Here is a 20,668-nt window from a genome sequence, read left to right on the forward strand (position 1 = left end):
AGACTGTGGAAACTGGGAATCCCGAGCCCCTCCCCCCCCCCCCCCCCCCATCATAATTCCACCGGCTGTGTGTTAAATAGATTTGTCCTTTTCCATTGGCCTGTCCAGCGCCCTGCAGCTTTCATTATCAGAGACACACAAACAAGCAGCTCCTGCAGAGGCGTCATCTGTGAACCACATCAACATGAAGCTGTGAGACATGTAGAGAGAGTCAAACAGGGCAGGGGTTTAGTGTCATGCTAAAAGGCACTTTGCCACTTTAAAACTAGAGCAGAAATCAGACCATAGACCTTGTCTCATGACTCCTCAACTCTGAGCAGCAGGACTCTGTCATCCATCAAACAGCAGCAGACTTCTGTCTGTCTGGTCCTGGAGATAACCCCACCCTGTGAACAGTGTGTTTAGTTAGGATCAGCTTGGCTTCACATGTCTCTCCTGTTTGATGTTGGAGAAGCAGAGACAAGTTGGTATTGAGCCTTTTCCCATTAGATTAATGATGAACATTTGGATCATTTGGGCTGACAATACATTGTTAATAATCTTTATTCTGCTGTGTAATAACTGCCCTGAAAGGACTCTTTGTTTGGACTTTGTGTTTATGATTTCCTGTTTTACTTTGGAATTACTTATTTTGTTATCTTGGATATTTACTTCTTGTCTTTGTCTCGTTTTCACTCTCTTGTGATTGTCTGCCCCACTCTGATGTGGTGTTTCACCTGTTCCCAATTACCCCTGCCTATCTTGTGTATTTAAGTCTCTAGCTGTGTCCCAATTCAGGGGCTGTATCCTTCAGAGGATGCAGTCTATGAATGTGTGGCCCTTTGTGGCCGTGGTAGACCACGAAGGCTGAACTAAAACAGGACGCTCTGGTCTACAGAGGATTTACACTTTGCATCTGTGCCCACCCTTATCATTGTGTCTCAAAGCGCGACTACTGGTGTCTAGCAACTTTGACAACACAGTTGTCCTGTTGTTGAACTGAGCTGAAACCCAGTACTTACATTTACAGTTTTTTATGATTGTTTACACACAAAAATTAAAAAATAATGCACAGATTTTGAAACTCGACACACAAGGAGAAAAATGTCCCATACTTGCACAACTATACGCACATTCTCAGCCTCACACTTTTTGCAAAACACTACACAGCATTTTTTTAAGAGGAGGAAGAGCAAGAGGAGAAATAGGAAGAGGAGAAGGAGCAAGAGGAGAAAGAGGCAGACCAGGAAGAGGAAGAGGTGAAGGAGGAAGAGGAGCAAGAGGAGACACAGGACAGGGAGTGGCGAGAGGACGGGTCAGAAGAAATAGGACAATTCTTACAGATGACATCAGAGACAGGATAGACAGTAACTGCAATACTGTATAGGCCTATTTTGTTTCCCCATTGCATATGTGTTCATATTTATAGCATGCTACAAATGAGAAATGTCAAAAACATACAGTAATAGTGTTTTTATACTTAGCACATATGAGAAATGTAGAAATGTGAAAAATGTTTTAGATTTAGTACAGGCGTGTGCAGTTGGCAGTGGAAAGATCCATATATTTGGTGTTTGTGTATAAAGTTTGGAAGCTAAAGTATCAGTTTTAGAAGAGTTTTAGTTTTTTGATGTAGTGCTTCTTTTGTAGTGATGTAATTGTATTTTGTGTATATGGTTTTGGTTTGTGTGTGTGGAGCTTTCACAAACAGGGTCCTAGTTTCAGGAACTGTGTTTTTGCAATAGTGAAAAACTGTAAAAGTCTAATCCCCGGGTTCTCTGTCAGTGTTGTTTGCTGCCAATTTATGCCAAGTTGGGCCATGGTTGGGCCACGAAGGATCCACCCGTTGGAGCCTTCGATGCCCAGGAAAAGAAGGAATCACCTCTCTGTTGCATTTGAACAAGCCTCTGAAATAGGACAGTCTAGTCATGCCCCTGTGACACAATCGGTCTTCAGATGCAGCCCCTGAATTGTGTCACAGTTTCTGTCTTTTCATGAGTCTTTAAGCAGAGTAGAGGTTTCTGTCACAACTTCACCTACATCCAAGGTGCATGGGGAAAGGTGAAAATCTAAAATGAAGGGCACAAGCTGAAACCTGACAGTCTAATAATATAGTTCCTCTGTTTTGTAAGTGTTGTATGAATGTCTGTATAAGTGTTGCTGGAGTTTTGACCTCCTTCCTGGAGCCTTTGTCAGTTTGTCTGTTTAGTCTCCCTGATGTTTTGGTCTATGTTTCTGGACCTTGGATTCATTTGATTCTTGATTGGATTTTGTTTCACCTTTAAGTAAGACATCAGTGTTTTTCTTGATGATAAATCCTTAAACTGCACCGGCTTCATTTGGGTCTGCATTTGGGTCTGCATTTGGGTTCTGAAATCTTACACTGTAACAATGACTGTAAACTGTTTTATAAAGTATCTCACATTCAGTTGGTTGGAAGGGTGTTAGTCTGAACACGTGAGTTTTGACTGTGGGATGGTAGAGAGTTCCTGAGGGAGGAAGCAGCACCTTGTCACCACTAGTTCACGTGGAATCAACTTTTCTGCATCTCAGCACCTTACTGGATGACGATGTATTGCAGCAAAGGTTGAGCTTTGTGCGACTGCTTTGTCAAACAAGCCTTCATTGTGTAGACGTGGGCCCTCTGTGTTGTCACTCTGTACCAATGAGCTGGTTCCATTCAAACGAATTAAAGGTTGTTTTTTTCCATGCAGGCCAACTTTTAGTGTGAACACACCCCAAAGACAACTCTGCAGGAAACAGTCACTTATTGATTTTGGTCCTCGAATGGATGCATCGTAACTGCTGTACCTGACCACTTAGTTAGTGGGACTTGGCCGGTGTGTGTGTGTGTGTGTGTGTGTGTGTGTGTGTGTGTGTGTGTGTGTGTGTGTGTGTGTGTGTAGCACTGTATAACTTAAGTTGTATTCCTATTGTATAAATGTGATCTTCCAACTACAGGGCTCATCATTTACAGATTGTGTTATCCACAAATCCAGAAATGTATCTCTCCTTTTTTTCCATCATGGAAACACGGTGGGAACACAGAGTGTTTGGTTCCTTCTGGGAGCTGATATTGGAAATACAGCTGCTGGAGCCTCATTCTGTGAGTTTGGTAATTGTCTTGTTGAGAACAGTCTCAGAGTTTTCTGCAGTTAAATCAGAACAGCAACAAAAAGAAAGGTCCTATCTCAGTCAACCTTTGAACCAGTACAGAAGCAGGTTCTCAGGCTGCTAACTGTTGGTATTCTTGTTTAAGAGAGAGAGAGTTAAATCTCAGCTTTCAGAGTGAAAACAGTCCAAGTAAACAGTGAGGTCGGGGAAAGCTGGAGGCGAGAGACAGGGGACGGCGGGGAATATCCAGGGGAATCCTACAGGCTTGATTTGGCAGAGAGGAGCTTCAGTCACAAGATCTCAGTCACCTGATCTCTGTGAATCATCAGCTGGAGCTTTACATTGTTACTGCAGAATCAGCACGACGGCAAACTGACAGGACCGGGACTAGAGGACTACTGGGTCCAGTCCTGCAGGAAACACAAGAAGCACTTTCTTTTCCTCTTTGATAACTAACATCTCCTCTTTGGGAGAGTTGGTAAAGACAGATTTAACTTTGTTTTTAATGAAAGGTTCAGATGTTTTCTTCCCCATCGTTCCAGTTCCTCACCTGTGAAAAACCACAGGTCCTGTCATCCTGGTGAACAGATGAGGGGTTTCTAACTGACAGTGGCTGTATGGGGAGCTGTATCCAGGGCATGATGGTGGTTTGCCACAGCATTTCGTCAGCCATGTTGGCACCAATGTCCTCACTATGGCCATTGCTATGGGGGATTGTGTTGTCCCTGTTGCCACGGTAACGTTACAAAGGATGACTGTCCAAATTTAAAGCCAAAAAGTGGGAGCCAGATTCATGACTCACCTGTAGCTCGAGTTGTTCCTCCCCTTAAGAGCAGGTCATGTGATTTTAAACTTTACAGTTTGACCTCTCCTGATTCCCGTCCAGTAAAATTAAAACCACAGAGACACAGGACTGAGACTGAAAGGTCTTACACCAGGAAACTGAACATCTGTTATTACAACTACAACAGCTGGTAGAGGTAGAAGAAACATGGTCACACTGTGACACTGCCATTATGTGTCTGAGGGGATATTTTGAACGCTAAACTTGGGTTTTGCTGTACACTTCTAGCTTTTCTCAGTAGAATCAATGTCACTACCACTGTAACAAGTAGATCAGACTTTGAAATACAATTTTCTTTATGGTTACTGGTCCCTGTGACTTTCCTCTATATTATATTTGAACTAGTGTCCTGCTTGTTTTTGTTGGTTGAGAGAATTGTTAGCACAAACACCTCATAAGTTTTGATGTGTAGTGTGGTGCAGAGTGAAGCTGCCCTCCACTACACATTTAATTTGAAAGTCTTTTATTTTGTTCTGCAAAGAGCAAACATATGTATTTTATCATCACCGTTCGCCACACACACAGTAACTTCACACTCAAGTGTGTGTTCTCGTTCTCTGAACGTGTTCGATATTTGAACACAGAAAAATTATGAACATCTGCACTAACATCCAACCAATAAATAATGTCTGTTGTATTGCTATTCCAGACCCTTTTCATCATGTACATTCAATATCAACTTGTTTCTCAAATACCCAGTCAGCCAATCATGTCTACCAAACATTGTCAAATTAATCAAATCAACCATTTATCTATTTTAAGTTATGTATTTATTTATGAACTAGACACGAGCAGTCCGGGCTCTTTAGACCAGCTCGTAGTTCTACTCTCCAGCCTCCCGCTCACTCGAGGTAACTAAGCAACCAGTGCTAACTACTGGCTAGCCATTTTCAGTGCATTATGTTCGCTGACCAAGTAACGTTCATAAACAATTCCACATATAACGCAACCAGGACCATAAACTACGACACAACATATTCACTCATCAATTACACAATTCTAACTCTCCCTTCTTACCTGCAAAGAGCAAACATATGTACTTTATCATCACCGTTCGCCACACACACACACAGTAACTTCACACTCAAGTGTGTGTTCTCGTTCTCTGAACGTGTTCACGCGAGACTTCCCTTGTCCCTGAACACACAGTGTAGCGAACGCACTAGTGCTGCTGGTCGGAGTTAGACACTGCATACTGCTAGATAACACTACATTTTTCAAACAATAAACCAACCTTTCCTTATCAAAAAGCACACACACACAATTTTCACCACACTCTGAACATGAGCTGTAAAATGGAAATTATGTTAAACATGTAAATAATAATAATAATGTAGGTATATCAACCCACTGATGGCTCTGTATGCCACAGATGCTTTGTCTTATGTACTGATCCTGGTCCTGGTCCTGGCTGTTGCCTCAGTAGGAACTAATGGAGATTTAAATCTCAGTAAAGGTAATATTAATGGAAGACAATGTGTCTGAGCAGTATGCATCTAGTCTGTCAAGGCTGATGAGGTGTAACACTGGTTTCAAAACCAACACCAAGTCACTTTTTAACACACTTGGAACCAGTTTAGTGCCAAACAACGTCTGATACACTTCTAATGTCTGCTGTCTTGAACATTGACGCATGAGTCAAGCAGACTACAGTCTATTGTCTGCCAGTGTATATGGGCTGAAACCACATCATGGTTTTGAAGTCACAGTAAACTCTTTCTGTATTAAACCAGACCACAATCTTTCACTAACCTGAACCAAATCGTTTTTGTTGCCTAAACAATAGAAAGGAGTCTGGATGTGAATCCCGGTCTCTCGTGTGACAGTTGTGCTTTTGTACAACCCCCATCCACCTCCTGGTGACTCTGCTGCTGTTAATAAATGTAGCAGTTCATTAAAAAAATGTGTTGCCTCTTGTTGAAATAAAAATGATGCTAAACTGGTTCCCAGTGAGTTAAAAAGTGATGCCAGGGGTCCTGACCAAGTGTCTGACAGTGTGTTGAAGTCTTGGTAATACTTGAAAGTAGTATCATTCAACTCTGGAAATTCAGAGATGCACAATTAGCTCTAGAGACAAAAACTGTTTTTGTACCAGGCTGTAAATGTTTATTTCTGCTGCAAAGTTGGACATTTTAACATGGGAGTCTATGGGGATTGACTCACTGTTGGAGCCAGACTCTAGTGGCCATTAGAGGAACTGCAGGTTTGCAACTGCTTGGTGACAACCTATTGGAAAATAACAAAACCTTCAACACTGCCAGGACTTCTCTAAGCTAACCAGTACCCTACTCATTAGCCAACACTGTATAAATAAACCATCTGCACTTTCTCCAACAGTTAATGAGAAATCCCACGAACAACAACAATCTTCCTCTTCCACAAAGACAAGTGTAAATTTTAGCAGCTGTTTTGTTGCCTCTTTTCAGTGCAACTGTAGGTGCAGGTAGTTCATAAATCTGTTTTGACTACATTGACTGAGACTGTGCGTTACCCAAATGTGACAGGCTGCAGAAGATACAGAGGATACTGTGATATCAGTCACGACACACAACAGAATATTCGGACCCTGCAGATGCAGCAGGTGAATAAGCTGGTATCTAAAAGGTGATGAGTTAAGTATGAGTAATAGGTTTAACTGTTGTTCTCATTTTTTCAAGGGTTAATGAAGGTTATTTATTTCAAGTTAAAGAAAAAAGATCATCACACAACCAACCACTGCATCACATCACCTCAGTGTTCTAGTAAATCACTACAGAGCTTTTGTATGAAGTTATATTTCAGCTGTCATAAGTCATCCAGCACTGTGATATCCCACAGTGCTTCAAGAAGTAGTCCATACTTCACACTGCACCATGTTCAGAAGCTCAGAGCTCAGAAACAGACACGAATCTATCAAAGTGTCATGTTTTTAAAGGGGAAGAGATGATCTGACAGCTGGCCCTGTTGGGAATATCCACTCACTCACTCAATAGCCCACTATACATTATAGTGAATCAGCCATTCTGTAGTTCTTCGAATTTTCAACTGTAAGTTTTATCCACTATATACAGTGCTGCTTGAAAGTATGTGAACGCCTTGAGCAGTTCAGATGTTTCTGTTGTTTACCATGATTTTCTTATTTTATCATCACCAGTTTTTATGTATGAAATGTCAGATATATGTTTCATCAATTGCTTGTACTTGTTTAGTGGAACTTGTTTAAGTAGCCCAAAAACTACATGAAACATGGAATTAGTGTATGTGCAAAAGTAAGTGAATCCCCAGCTGCATTGGTTAAGTCAAGCAGGTAACAGACTCAGGTGAAATACATGTGAGTGCTTAATTAATCATTTCAGTAGACCAATGAAATGAGACATCCTTGGGAAAGGGATTGGCCTGCACTAATTAAAAGAGAGAGGAAACCAACCAAACCAACTTGGTCCCTTACACATCAACAATGCCGAGAGGAAAGGAGATATCCGAGGACATGAAGAAGAGGGTAGTGACAGCCCATCAGTCTGGGGAGGGATATAAGACCATCTCCAAAAGATTCCAGCTCAATCCATCGACTGTAAGACAAATAATTTACAAATGGAGGGCCTTCAACATGACAGCAACTCTGCCTAGAAGTGGGCGCCCATCAAAACTATCACCCAGAGCCACCAGAAAAATAATAAGTCAGGTAAAGGCCAACCCACACATCACCTCTACAGAGTTGCAGACCTCTCTGGTAGCATCTGGGACAAATGTGCATGCGTCTACGATCAGACGACAATTGAATAGCCACGGCATTCATGGGAGGCTTGCTAGAAGGAAGCCTCTGCTCTCAAAAAAGAACAAAGCTGCCCGTTTCAACTTTGCCAAAGAGCACTTAGACAAACCAGAGGCCTTCTGGGAGTCCATTCTCTGGACAGATGAATCTAAAGTAGAGTTATTTGGTCACAATCAAAACCGCCATGTTTGGAGAAAAGCCAACACTGCAAATGAAGAAAAGAACCTCCTCCCTACAGTGAAGCATGGTGGTGGAAATGTGAAGATCTGGGGCTGCTTCTCTGCTTCTGGAACTGGGCGACTCCATATTATCCAAGGAACCATGAATTCTCAGGCATATCAACAAATTCTTGACCAGAATCTCCTGCCATCAGTCAAACAGTTGAAGCTGGGACGAAAATGGATTATGCAACAAGAGAATGACCCGAAGCATTCCAGCAAAACTACAAAGGAATGGCTTCAGAGAAAGAGGATTCGTACTCTGGATTGGCCCAGTCAAAGTCCAGATCTAAATCCTATTGAAATGTTGTGGCGAGACCTGAAGAAGATGGTACATGCCAGATGTCCTTCCAACCTCTCTCAACTGGCTGAGTTCTGCAAGGAGGAGTGGGCAAAAATCCCCATAAGCAGATGCAAGAGACTGGTTAGAGGTTACAGAAGATGTTTGGTTGAAGTAAAGGCTGCAAAAGGAGGAGCCACAAGCTACTAATAGAAGGGTTCACATACTTTTGCACGTTACATTTTCAGTGTTTGTGAAATAAACCACATTTGTTGAATTACATAATGGATCTCTTTTTGTGTGTGTCCAGTATTTGGAAAGTGTGCTTTACAAATTAGGATTTGGATGTCTGTTAAATAAGTCTCTTTTAATGTTTTTTACAAAAACAGTGACCATGTCTAGAAGGTTCACATACTTTCAAGCAGCACTGTAGTTCACTACAAAATTGTCGCGAGGGACACAGAATGTAGTGTACACTACATCGATCAAGCTAGACCATCATGCATTGCTGCCTGTCTCATTAAAGTGCTGCAGAAGAAGTCATCTCACTAACAGGCTAGGTGCTAACGTTAGCTGCTAGCTAATGTGATTTTATTACCTGTTGAGAGACATCTCGACGGTGCAGTGGCTTGTCTGCTCCTCTGCCTGAGCAGCAGGATTTCAAAATTCATTATTAAAACTTTTTATATTTTTAATTTTATAAACAACATAAACTGACAAAAACAGAGTGCAGATTTCTCTGTAGACACAAATTAAAACAAGCACAATACATGACAGATGTGTAACAAATTACACCTCTCATAAGATACCATGAGGAAGATATATGCCTCAAATATCCAGCACAGTCATAGAGCAAGTGGAGTCCTAAATGTATGAACTGCTGTTTCTAGTGAGTCTCTTCTATGTAGCAAACACTATAGTGGGTGAGTTAGTGAACAAGTGGACAATCCAAACACAGCCACTGTCTGTCCATCTCTGCAGGGATTCACAATTATCCTGTTCTACTCTCACTTTTTCCGGCTTCCAGCGTGTGTGTGTGTGTGTGTGTGTGTGTGTGTGTGTGTGTGTGTGTGTGTGTGTGTGTGTGTGTGTGTGTGTGTGTGTGAGTGAGTGTGTAAGTGTGTGCTACCCACCCTGTGTGTATTTTACTGTCATCCTGTGCAGTCCATGCAGCCACCGTGATGCCACTGCTTCAACTTATTTAAATTCATGTATTCTGTTCCCATAGCAACAGGGGTGAGGTGGGGGTGGATAGAGGGGTAACATGACATCACTGTGAGCAGAGAAGGTCGTCACTAATTAAAGGGCGACCGGACTGAGGGGGGTTTTTCCATCATTATTAGCCTGTTAGCTGCAGTGTCATTACTATTATTAACCCAGGTGTGTTTTCTCAATGACCCAATCCTCCGTCCTGACTGAATGGAGGGAGGGAACAAAAGTTGTCCGGCCCTGGGGGGACGCCTGCCATGGGAGAGGACCCTGTCACTCGTAGCAACAGCAACACAAACCAAAAAAAAATCATCTGGACGAAACTGGACCTCCATCACCAGAGGATGAAACTTATCATGAGAGTTCAGATTCCAACGAAGATGGAAACGGATAAGGATTCATGTTTACATGTTAAATGTTGAAACTTTGGTTGAAAAAGGTTTATTTACACCTGATCAAAAAGAGGCTGAAGTGATGTACTGCAGGTCTTCATGGGTCCACCTGGTTCCTAGTTCTGCTCTGAGGGATGGAGAGGAACTAGATCAGACTGTGTCCCGTTGTACTGTCATGCAAGAAGTTTTTTTTTTACATTTTTCCTATTGCGTTTTCACAAAGACTTTATCACACAGCCATTGATTTACAGTGTCACCTTATTGTCTGAATCAGTCAAACTTTGTTTATACAGCCAAATATCACAAATGACAAATTTGTCTCCAGGGGTTTTATAGTCTACACAGCAGCCTCTGTCCTTAGACCCAGGACTGTGGGAACAAGAGAGATACAACTGGATATTATTACCAGTGGGAACCTGTCCGTTTTTATTGGTAGCTTAGATTATTCATAAAACACAGTTACACTGTGAACTGCAGGCTGTAATAAAAAGTGTTTCCCTGTTGTTTCTGTTTACTTTCAGTTTCCTACCTGAACTCACTGTGCGCTTCCTCAAGGGCTAACACATGTGGAATGGATTTCCTTCCTCATCGAAGAAACTAGGAAGCAAATTTTTTGAATGCTTGGATCTGTGTTTCTTTTTTATGTGTCACCTCCTCCTGTAGATCAGTGAAGTCTGCAGGACTGTGGATCACATCTGTGTGAACATGCATGGGAACAAACAAAACGGGTTACCTCTTTGTTCTTTAGTGCTGCTGATAATCATTTGGCGGGAGCTTCAGACATTGTTGTGTGTACAAGTTCAAAGGTTAGGATACGCCCCCCTGAGCAGTGCTACTTCTTCAGGGCAGACAGGACGCTTCAGTGACTTCCAATCAGAAGGTGACATGACAGACTTGCCAGACTAGAGCTAGCTAGCTAGCATGCTAACTTCAATAAAAGAACAGAAGTGCTAGAAATAGAAGGAAAACAAGAGTGCTGCCTGCCACCACTGGAGACAGCTCAGCTGGACTTGCAATGTTTCCTCTAGACTGGTAAGTAAAATGCTGTTAATGCTAATGCTGGCCATGTAGTGATAGCAAAAACTGACATATAGCCCCTTTAAAACTCCACAGGAAGCTTTAAGTAATTTGAGAGAAACTGTCACATTCACTAATTTCTTTGTTTGTAGAATTTTCTCTTTGGGACAAAGAAATTTTACAGTTGTTATGAGTCATGTACAGAGTCTGTGGTTTATTTAAAATGTACTGATTGTTGTGATACAAAGCCTGGTTGCCTACCTGGCACTACTAATGTTACAATCGTGTAGATAAAGAGTTATCTGAGGCCATGGATTTAGCTGATGTTACCTTTCTGTCTAATCACCAGCCTCACACTGTACTGTGCTGCACTATACACGAGATTTTAAGAAACGCTGAAACTCGAGCTTTTTGTCCACAGAGGGAAACTTTCACTGTTTCACACCAAAACAAACTTTGAGTGTCCTTCACATCTAAACAAATGTGATGAGTGTATTTTATACTGAACATGTTTTTATTCATTTGTTTAAAAGGGAAACACAGACAGTTTTTATGATGTGTAGCTCTTGCTCCTGGATGGTGTGATTATTATTATAAATCACTTTGGACAAAAGAACCTGCCAAATGAATTAATGTAATGAATATAATGAATATAATTAATACATTTCCTTCCTCATAAAACATCATTGTTTACATCAGCCAGCGGTTTTCCTCATCTTAGCCTTTGCTACACGTTGCTACTTGGCACATTATTGTTGCTGTCACATTAAAGAAGGTGGGAGTGTTTATTGTGCTGCTGAAATGCTTGTGCACGTGTGACCTTGTGCACAAGCCACAAAACAGGAAACTTGTCCACAAAGCATCACTATTTAATAAACCATAAAACCAAAGAGGAGCTTTGAGGTGAGTGACTGGTGCATCAGTAGTTATCAATCACCTGTTTATTAGATGAGATCAATAATTATTTTCCACTACATCTTCATTCAGGTTTACTTTTTACCCATCATTCAGTTTGTCATTCAGACACATCTTTCACCATTTACTCCCTCTGATTCCTCAGGGTGACAGCATTGGTTACTGACGTTATGTATCTGTGTCAGTGTGAGCAACAAGTTCTTCACATTAATTAAAAAATATGTAATAACCTTAACTGTCCTCCTGTTTCCTGATCTGATCCTAAGCAGGACAGCACCACCTCTTCAAAAACGTGACTTGACTTCGCCGTGGTCGAGATGTGATGAGGGTTGGGGTTGGGGATGAGGTTAACACTTAGAGATCCTTCGTCATCATCTTCAGATATTGTTGTTGTCGGGAGTTTGAAATGACTGACACTGTCATTTCTCTCAGGACAGTTGAGATTTAAGAGTTAACTCATCCACACACTCTTCTGTTCCTAGTACTCTGCTACTAGGGGACAGCAGAGGCAGTGAGACACCTTGACAGTCCAGGATTCTGAGAGCAAGACATCACAGATATGAATGTGTTTATTTTAAGAGTGAGCTGCAGGAGGAAAGGAAGCAAGGTGTGGTGGGGAGGTGTGATTGCTCCCAGGAGCTTTCATTAGCAGGTAATGGACCTGATGACGAAATGTCAGACACACACAGTGGAAAAGAAGCACAGGAAGTGATGTCACAGGAGCGGAGGCTGCTGATTGGACAGGAGATTCCCGGGCAGCTGCTATAAAACCTGATGTGAAGCCACAACAAGACACAGAAACAGAGAGAAGAGACAACGCAGCAGGACAGACACACACTCCTCCTCCTCCTCCTCCTCACAGACACTCAGCTCCCCACTGAAGGTACAGTGTGTGTGTGTGTGTGTGTGGGTGGGTGGGTGGGTGTGTGTGGGTGTGCGGGTGTATGTGGGGATGCAGGTGTGCACAGGTTAACACTCCTGCAGGTTTTCCAACTTTGACACACTACACATCCAGTGCAGATTTAAACCTTTTGCATGATATCAACTAATAGTTTTTATTAATGAACTTGTTATTTAATGACATGAGTTTTTGACTGTGACTGTTACTTCAGCTGCTCTTTTCATGTATATTTAGTTTTCATGTCAATTTCCTGTCAAACAAAACCAAGAAGCAAAAGTTAATTAATGTCAGCGGTGCAGAAACTGTGTTTTCTTTTCTGGCTGCTGATGGTCTGGCGCATTAAGTTGTTGTTGTTTTACACTGGTATTATTTATCTTTGTGGTTGCAGAGTTCTTGGGTTGTTTTAAGGAGATGTTTAAGCTGTTTCTAATATGTAATATTTTATCTGATGATTTTACAATTCATTTTCTCTTCAAATCTGATTTAATTCATGACATATTTTGTATTCTCTGTTGTATGTTGTGGAACAAATGTTGTTATTGCTGCCTGTCTTAACTAGGACACTCTTGAAAAAGAGCTCTCTCATCTCTATGAGGCTTTAGATTGAAATCTTGAACAGGTGAACGTGGTTTAATTCCCTGTTTAATTTAATTTCCTTCTGGCTGGAAAATCTCCAAACATGAAGGTTATAACAGAAAATCAAATGCTACTGGAGCTGAGTGTAATGAGTCCAGGTGTTTTCTACTGGATCGGATCTGTGATGTTCAGTCTGCTGCTGGCCTGCAGTGAGGAAACAGGGTATTTTTGTGAATGGAAGAATTTGCAGAGTGTGTGTGTGTGTGTTGTGTGTGTGTGTGTGTGTGTGTGTGTGTGTGTGTGTGTGTGTGTGTGTGTGTGTGTGTGTGTGTGTGTGTGTATGGGTATGTGTGTGTGTGTGTGTGTTTGCGTCTTTGCATGTGTATGAATGAGAGCTGCAGCATGTCAGCATCAGCAGTGGTGTGAATGAGAGAAGTTCATTGTGTGTGTGGGTGTGTGTGTGTGTGTGTGTGTGTGTGTGTGTGTGTGTGTGTGTGTGTGTGTGTGTGTGTGTGTGTGTGTGTGTGTGTGTGTGTGGAATTCAGTGCCATGCACGGCAGCGAGTGACGGTGCATGTGACGGTCAAAAGGCATTTATTTGCAGGGATGGAAAATGCTAAAATTAGCCGATGTTGCTGGACAATACACTTCAGCCGTCAGCAGAGCTAAAACTGTCCTGCTGTGTGTGTGTGTGTGTGTGTGTGTGTGTGTGTGTGTGTGTGTGTGTGTGTGTGTGTGTGTGTGTGTGTGTGGGAGAAGACTTTAAAACTTAAGAAAACTTCGGTCAACACCTGTGTCTCTGATTCCAGACTCCATACTGATTCTCAGCAGGTTTTGAGTCTGTCATGTTCACACAGGAAAAGTGATAGATAATGAGTCAGTATGCAGATATTTGATGTAAACCATTATCCCTCTGTGCAATGTACGAAGGAAATGGAAGTTCTCCTCACTGAAGCAAAAAATCAAAATAAAATTGTGGGTGGTGGGTGGATGGAGAGATGGAAAACAAAAAATCATCATCTTCAGAAAAACATTTTGTCAGCTGTAATCACATCAGCTCACAATTTGATCGACATCCAAAGGAACACATTCAATCAGCTGTTAGAATAAAACAGAAAAGTTGCTGAGTTTTGTACACTAATACAACAACTGTGACAATTAGTACAGTACAGATAATGCATAGAGTTAGTGTGCATGGTGTTGAGACACAGCTCATGTGTTGTCTGGTGGTTGTGACCTCTGACCTCTGCTCTTTCTGAAGCTGCTGCTGTGTTCACATGCAGCTGAGAGAGTCAGACAGCAGAGTCTCTGCTGACGTCACAAGACAAAAAATATGACATATTTATGAAATATATTAGTCTTATGACCACGTTTCAAGAGTGAGGATGTTCTTTAACCATGATCAGTAACTTCATTTACGACATGGAGGTAGCTCTGGCTCTGGAAGTAGAGCAACTTGTCCTCCATTCAGAAGGTTGGTGGTTTAATCCCCGGCTCCAACTGTCCACATGTAGAAGTTTTTTTTGGCGAAATACTGAACCCTAAATTATCCGATGTACTGTCAGTGTGTGAGAGTGTGATACAGATGTACTGTGTATATAGCAAGTGCTGATCTGATTGATTAATCACATCCTATGTTGCAGTAATCAATCAGAGCAGCTGCAGTGTCCAGGGCAAAAAAACAAAAGTTGGAAGTAGAAAGAACGTGTCAGAAATCTGCAGCTCAGACATTGAGCTGAGGTCAGGTCATCACCACATTTCATCCAGTAGAAACAGTGATGTATTCATGCTGTTGTTGTTGCAGATGCAGTTCTGTGGCTGTTTGCTGTTCTCCTGCCTGCTGTCCATCAATCTGCTGCACTGCAGTGTCGACGGCTTCAGAGTCCAACATCAACCTCAGGTCAGACACACACACACACACACACACACACACACACACACACACACACACACACACACACACACACACACACACACTTCTTCTCCTATAAGTGTTTTTAATGTTGATTCAAGTTTGAATCACAGAACTGAAATGATTTCATTAAACCTTCCTTATTCCTTATTGTTTCAAGTAAAATTTCTGTGTGTGGAGGTTTGAGATATTTTTCACATCCTGCATTTCAGATGTTGCATTTAGGTACTGGAGGATACTCAGACATCAAACCTTTCATGTGTGAAAGACCTTCAGTATTTCATCCATCTGACATTATACAATTCATGAGGTCTATAGACTATAGTCTGGTACTGATGCAGCATAATACCTGGTGGAATCATCAGACCTGGATCAGAGTCAGGATCAGACGGTGAAGCAGCAGATCAGATTGTGTCCTATCAAATCATCCTGAGGGCCAAATCAAACGCCCCCTCCCTCAGAGGGCCTCTGTGCTGATATCAGGTTATGTAACATCAGAGTGAACAATGCCCTGAGGTCCGACCGGCCACAGGACAGAAACCTCAAGGTGGTCTCTGTTTAGTCTGGATGAAAACCGATCGTCTGACTCATCTGAGGCAGCGGGCGTACAGGAAGTGAGAAACTGCTCGCTGTCAGGGTCATGATGTAAGAGTTGATCCACAACATGGAGTCCTGATGTAGGAAAACAGTGAACAGAGCAGGGTGGCTTTCCTCTGCAGAGGTCATTGTTTTCTATACGGAGACTCCCTTATAGAAAACAACATCTGGATTTCACATCAGTCACGATGTTACTGTGAAGTCAGTTTTTTACCACTTAATTTAATTCTAATTAATTCCCATTTACAGATTAGAACAAACTAGTTCACATTCATATAATTCCTGATTCTGAATTTTGAACCACTTCCTCTCCATCCACCCTCAACCCCCAGACTAAATGAATTACTGTTTACTGTAGACTCACAGACAGCTTTGTTTTAATTAAACAGTCAGATTCTACTGGTCAGCTGCTGAGGTGATTTCAGAGGCCCACGTCAACAGGACCCAATGGGCGCCGTAACTGGGAAGATCTGTGAGAAGGGCCCAGCACAGGAACATAAAGAGTCTTAAAAATTACTGTTAAAATTTTAAAATCAGTTGTAAAATTCGCAGGAAGCTACTGCACCTGAGCACAGGTGTGATATGGTCATATTAGGGCTGATCAATATGCATATGCGATTATTTTGGAAAATTTTGTGATTGTGATATGAATCATGATTTCAGTTAGAATGGTCATTTTTGCAATTTCATTTTCACTGAAAAGAAAATGTAAAAATGATGCTGATGTGATTTTTATTGGAGCTTGTATCAAATCATCATGATCTGAATATGGTCTGTTGTTGTGAAACATTTTACTTTAATCAAAAAATTCATTTCAATTTCAAGCTGGAGCAACTGGTACTCCTGTGAGCAGTGGTCTACATGACTGGAAACAAAAGCATGGACGAGTTTTTCACTCTCCTCCTCTGACCTGTGTGACAGAGACAGACTATTTTCCTTGTGGTCCACACACACATGCAGATATATTAATTTAAGGTGTTTTTACTGACCACACCTACCTGCAATGCAGCCTTTCACCTCCTCCAAGTTCTGCTTCTAGGCAACAACAAACTGTTATTTTAACTGATATTTGCAGAAATAGCTATCAACCATCCGACTGCAGTGAGAGTTTTTTTTTATTTCTGCAGCTGTTAACTGTTCATTAACCAGGAAAATTATGTTGAGCATAAATTAAAATAATCCTGTGTCAGCTTCAGTGAACCTCAGGGTTCATGAGGACTTGACTTGATGGAAATTTCAAACTACACTAGATTAAAAATGTATAGAGAAGAGAGAGAGAAACTAAACATATCACACATATGACCAATCATCTGTTTTGCAATCCTTGTTTTCAGAATATAGACCTATCCCATCCTTTTGTTTCAATGTATAAACCTAGCCTTTCACTGTACTTCAGCATCAACTGTCCTCATGTTCCAGTATATAAACTTATCCTAGTTTGTCCTGTCATTACAGCACATTACTGACTATACCATTGTGACTCAAAGTTCATTCATGACCTGAGAAACAGCTGCTGACAGGACCATTTAATCACAGTTCCAGAGCATTTAATCATATCATATGGTCTTCAGCAGATGGAGTTGCAAGAAGTTCTTAAAGTGAAAAAGTATTTTTTATACATTTACATTTTCATGACAAGCAGGCAACTCCATCTGCTGAGGAAGACCGTGTGGTGTGACTAAAAGCTCCAGAACAGTTCTTAATAGGCTATGTTGTGAGACTGTTTCTGTTAATCAAATTGTAACTTTGTAAAGAGATGTAAACCAACCACCTTTAATTTCAGAACATAGACTCATCCCAGCTCCCTTTAATTTCGGTCCATTGTCTTATCCCAGTCTGTATTAGTTTCAGAACATAGGCTTATCCTGTCCTGTCCTTGTGTTCCAGCATGTAGACTTGCCCGCGTTGAGGCCTCTGGCATCTCTTCAGCCCCATCTTGGAGGGGTGAAGCCAGGGGAGGAGCTAACAGCGAAGTTGCTCCGATTGGATGACCTGGTGAGGATGGAAAATGACATCATGGAGCCAAAGAGGAAGAGGAGTTTCCCTGGCAACAACGCACCTCTAGACCGCCTGTCAACCAGCTCCATGGAAACCAAACAGGCAGCAAACAAGCAGAGGTACAGTACGATGGCTGTGGGACACCTGAGATACACCTGACAGGTAGTTCAGACAACTCGTTAGAGGAAGACTGAACACAAACGAGTTTCTCAGATAAAGAAAGAGGAATGTTATGACGATGGAAACATTGGGCCTCATTCACCAACCATTCTCAAGACCCACTTACGCACTTTTTACAAAGATTCTGACATTCACCAATGTTTTCTTCTGTTCTACAGTTATATAATATCAAATTATTCAAATTACAATAATATTTTTTGTCATTTTTAATATTTAAAAAAAATAACTTGTTATTTTACAAAGCATTATGGTCTTAAAATAAATGTGCGCTACATTAACACTTAATTGCTTGTTTGTGGCTCACTTCCTGCAGCAGTACCTCCACTTCAGATCTACTAAAGTTCCTTTTGCGTTTTGATTCCGGTGCTCCGTCTTTAGATTTTCGTTTTGTTTTTATTTTCTCAACTTTCCCTTACAATCTCTTTGTGACTTCTGTCTGAGTCTGCACACGACCCTTCAGTCTCACGCCCTTTTAAGGGCATTTTTGGGCGTTGCCTGTGCTAGTTAGGGCCAACTGGCGCACGCTTTCAATTTACCAGGAGATTGGCATTCATCAATCTAAGAACACAGGTGCGCACAGTTCTGTGGTTTAAGAACACGTTCATGAATCTGACGTAGAGTTTTCTTAAGAACTTTCTTAAGAACAACTTAAGAAAGAATTTAAGAAAATACTTAAGAAGATATTGGTGAATGAGGCCCAATCTCCTTTAATGATAATATGAGTTTGTTTGAGGTTCCTGATCCTGGACCAGATTACATCAGAACTATAACAATTAGATGATTAATCCAAAAGTATTCTGATAACTGAATCATCATTTTAAGTACAAAAAAGCCAAATATTTGTTGGTTTCAGTTTCTCAAACAGAAAAATGTGAAGCTTTTCTGTGTCGTACATCAAAGTAAATTAAATGTCTTTGTCTTTTAGAAACTGGATCCTGTGAACTTGGGATTGGTACTTTTCACTATTTTCACTATTTTCTGATTCTTTTCATACACTGAACAATATCTCAGTTATTAAAGAACATAAATGTCAGATAGAAAAGAATAGATAGAAGCATTTTAGGGTCAGGGAGAGAGAGATGGGAGGACATGCAGCAAATGGCCGCGAGTCAAACTCAAACCCATGGCTGCTGTGGTTTGGACTAAGCCTATGTGGTATGCACTCTACCAAGTGAGCCACAGATTAATTTTAATTTAATTCTTAATTCAAAACCTCCAAAATGCAGCTTGTTTTAAACTACAGCTGTTGATTCAGGACAGAAATCAGCTGATCATACCCAAGCAACATGGGTGAAGCCCTTTATTTTTAGATCGTGTGTGTTGTTCACCTCTTTATCTTCCTTTTTGTTCATAGCAAAGCAGTGGAGTTGCCACGGCGACGAGTCAATCCTCCTCCCATTGACAGGATTGGCATGAGTCGTCTACCAAACAGCAGAGGGTAGGCCACGCCCCCTCCTCCTGATAGCCCGCCCCCTCTCTACAGCAGCCCCCTCTGGACAGGTACAGTCACTATCATCTCAGTTAATGAGCTTACAACACAGAAATGTCCCTTTACGCTCTCTTCACACTGAGGCCTTCTTCTCTCTGCAGAGGAATCACCACTGATGCATGAAACAGCCAATCACCAACTGCCAGTCACCTGCTGAGACACGCCCACCACCTGCCAATCACACATCAATGCTCCACCTTCATTTTCACTTGGACACCAACCGACCCCAACCCCCCTTCACAGCGATGAATGTTCAGTGGTGGTGCATTCAGGTGCTGCTTGGTAAATTCATCACAGGTGCAGAAAAGTCAGGACCAAAGAAAAACAAATGAAAGCTCTACTGTTTTATTTGAATGATCCGTGTGGTTTGATCAGTGTTTATGTCTTAATAAGAAACTTTAAACTTTCAAGCACATTCAAAACCCTCATTTACTTATTATATGATTCTACACTGAACTTAACCTGAAGTTTGTTACACAGACATATCTGGGAAGGCTTCATTGGAAACTTTGGAAAAAGGTCAAACATTTAAAAAAAAAATACTTGGCAGATGATTGGATGATTGGAGCCTGAAAAGATGGATTTGATTTTCACTTGTGTGAAATCAAGCTGCTGGCAACTCCAACGTCTGAAGGATAAAATTTCTGCACTAAAACATGGCGACAGTAGTTTAAATTTTATGTCACAGGTTGAGGAATTTTAGATTTTATACTTTCTGTATTGATAAACAGTTTTCCAGATAAACAGTTTAAAAAAGTTAACATCAAATATCTGACCAGATTTATGATCTTGTTGGTTTATTCTCTGATCACATAGAGAAAATCACAAACCTTCTGTTTGTAAATTTTCAACTGTATTTTCTTTAGGTAAAGATTGTCTCCAGTTGCTGCTCTAAGATAAAGTCAAGCACTAATTGATAAGAATTGGCTCCTTTAGTTAAAAGTAGTTTTTTTTTTATTTAGAAAAAGATGTTTTTATTTCTTAAAGAGGAAAGTTTAGTTTGTATTGGTGCTAAAACTCAGATGTTGTCCTGCTAACACTAACAAAAAAACAATATGAAGCTCTGAATCAGAATTTTATTTGTTTTTAATCTGACTTGTTTTACAGATTTCTCAAATATAGAGTTTCTGTTTTGATAAATTCAACGTTGAGTTTTTCAGCCTGCAGGCAGAGATATTATGTGACAGCTGACTTTCACAACTGAACTGCTCATTAAAAGCTTCTTAAAAGCTGCTAATTAAAGCAGTTTTTTTAGGGTATCACCTGAATGCATCATCACCCCCTCCCCTCTCTTGAC

The 20,668-nt window shown here is 41.1% G+C and overlaps 1 protein-coding gene across 1 annotated transcript; it reads left to right on the top strand.

Annotated features, from left to right (window-relative positions):
- Nucleotides 1–12,537: 12,537 nt before the first annotated feature.
- Nucleotides 12,538–20,215, top strand: ostn (osteocrin). The gene is made up of 5 exons (XM_022738391.1): nucleotides 12,538–12,602; nucleotides 15,000–15,095; nucleotides 17,592–17,821; nucleotides 19,237–19,382; nucleotides 19,473–20,215. Exons 2-4 carry the CDS (start codon nucleotides 15,000–15,002, stop codon nucleotides 19,322–19,324), a joined length of 414 nt encoding a protein of 137 aa, XP_022594112.1. The 5' UTR covers nucleotides 12,538–12,602; the 3' UTR covers nucleotides 19,325–19,382; nucleotides 19,473–20,215.
- The last annotated feature ends 453 nt before the right edge of the window (nucleotides 20,216–20,668 follow it).

Source organism: Seriola dumerili, unplaced genomic scaffold (genome assembly GCF_002260705.1).
Source record: "Seriola dumerili isolate Sdu_G_001 unplaced genomic scaffold, Sdu_1.0 BDQW01000036.1, whole genome shotgun sequence".
NCBI classification, from domain to species: domain Eukaryota; kingdom Metazoa; phylum Chordata; class Actinopteri; order Carangiformes; family Carangidae; genus Seriola; species Seriola dumerili.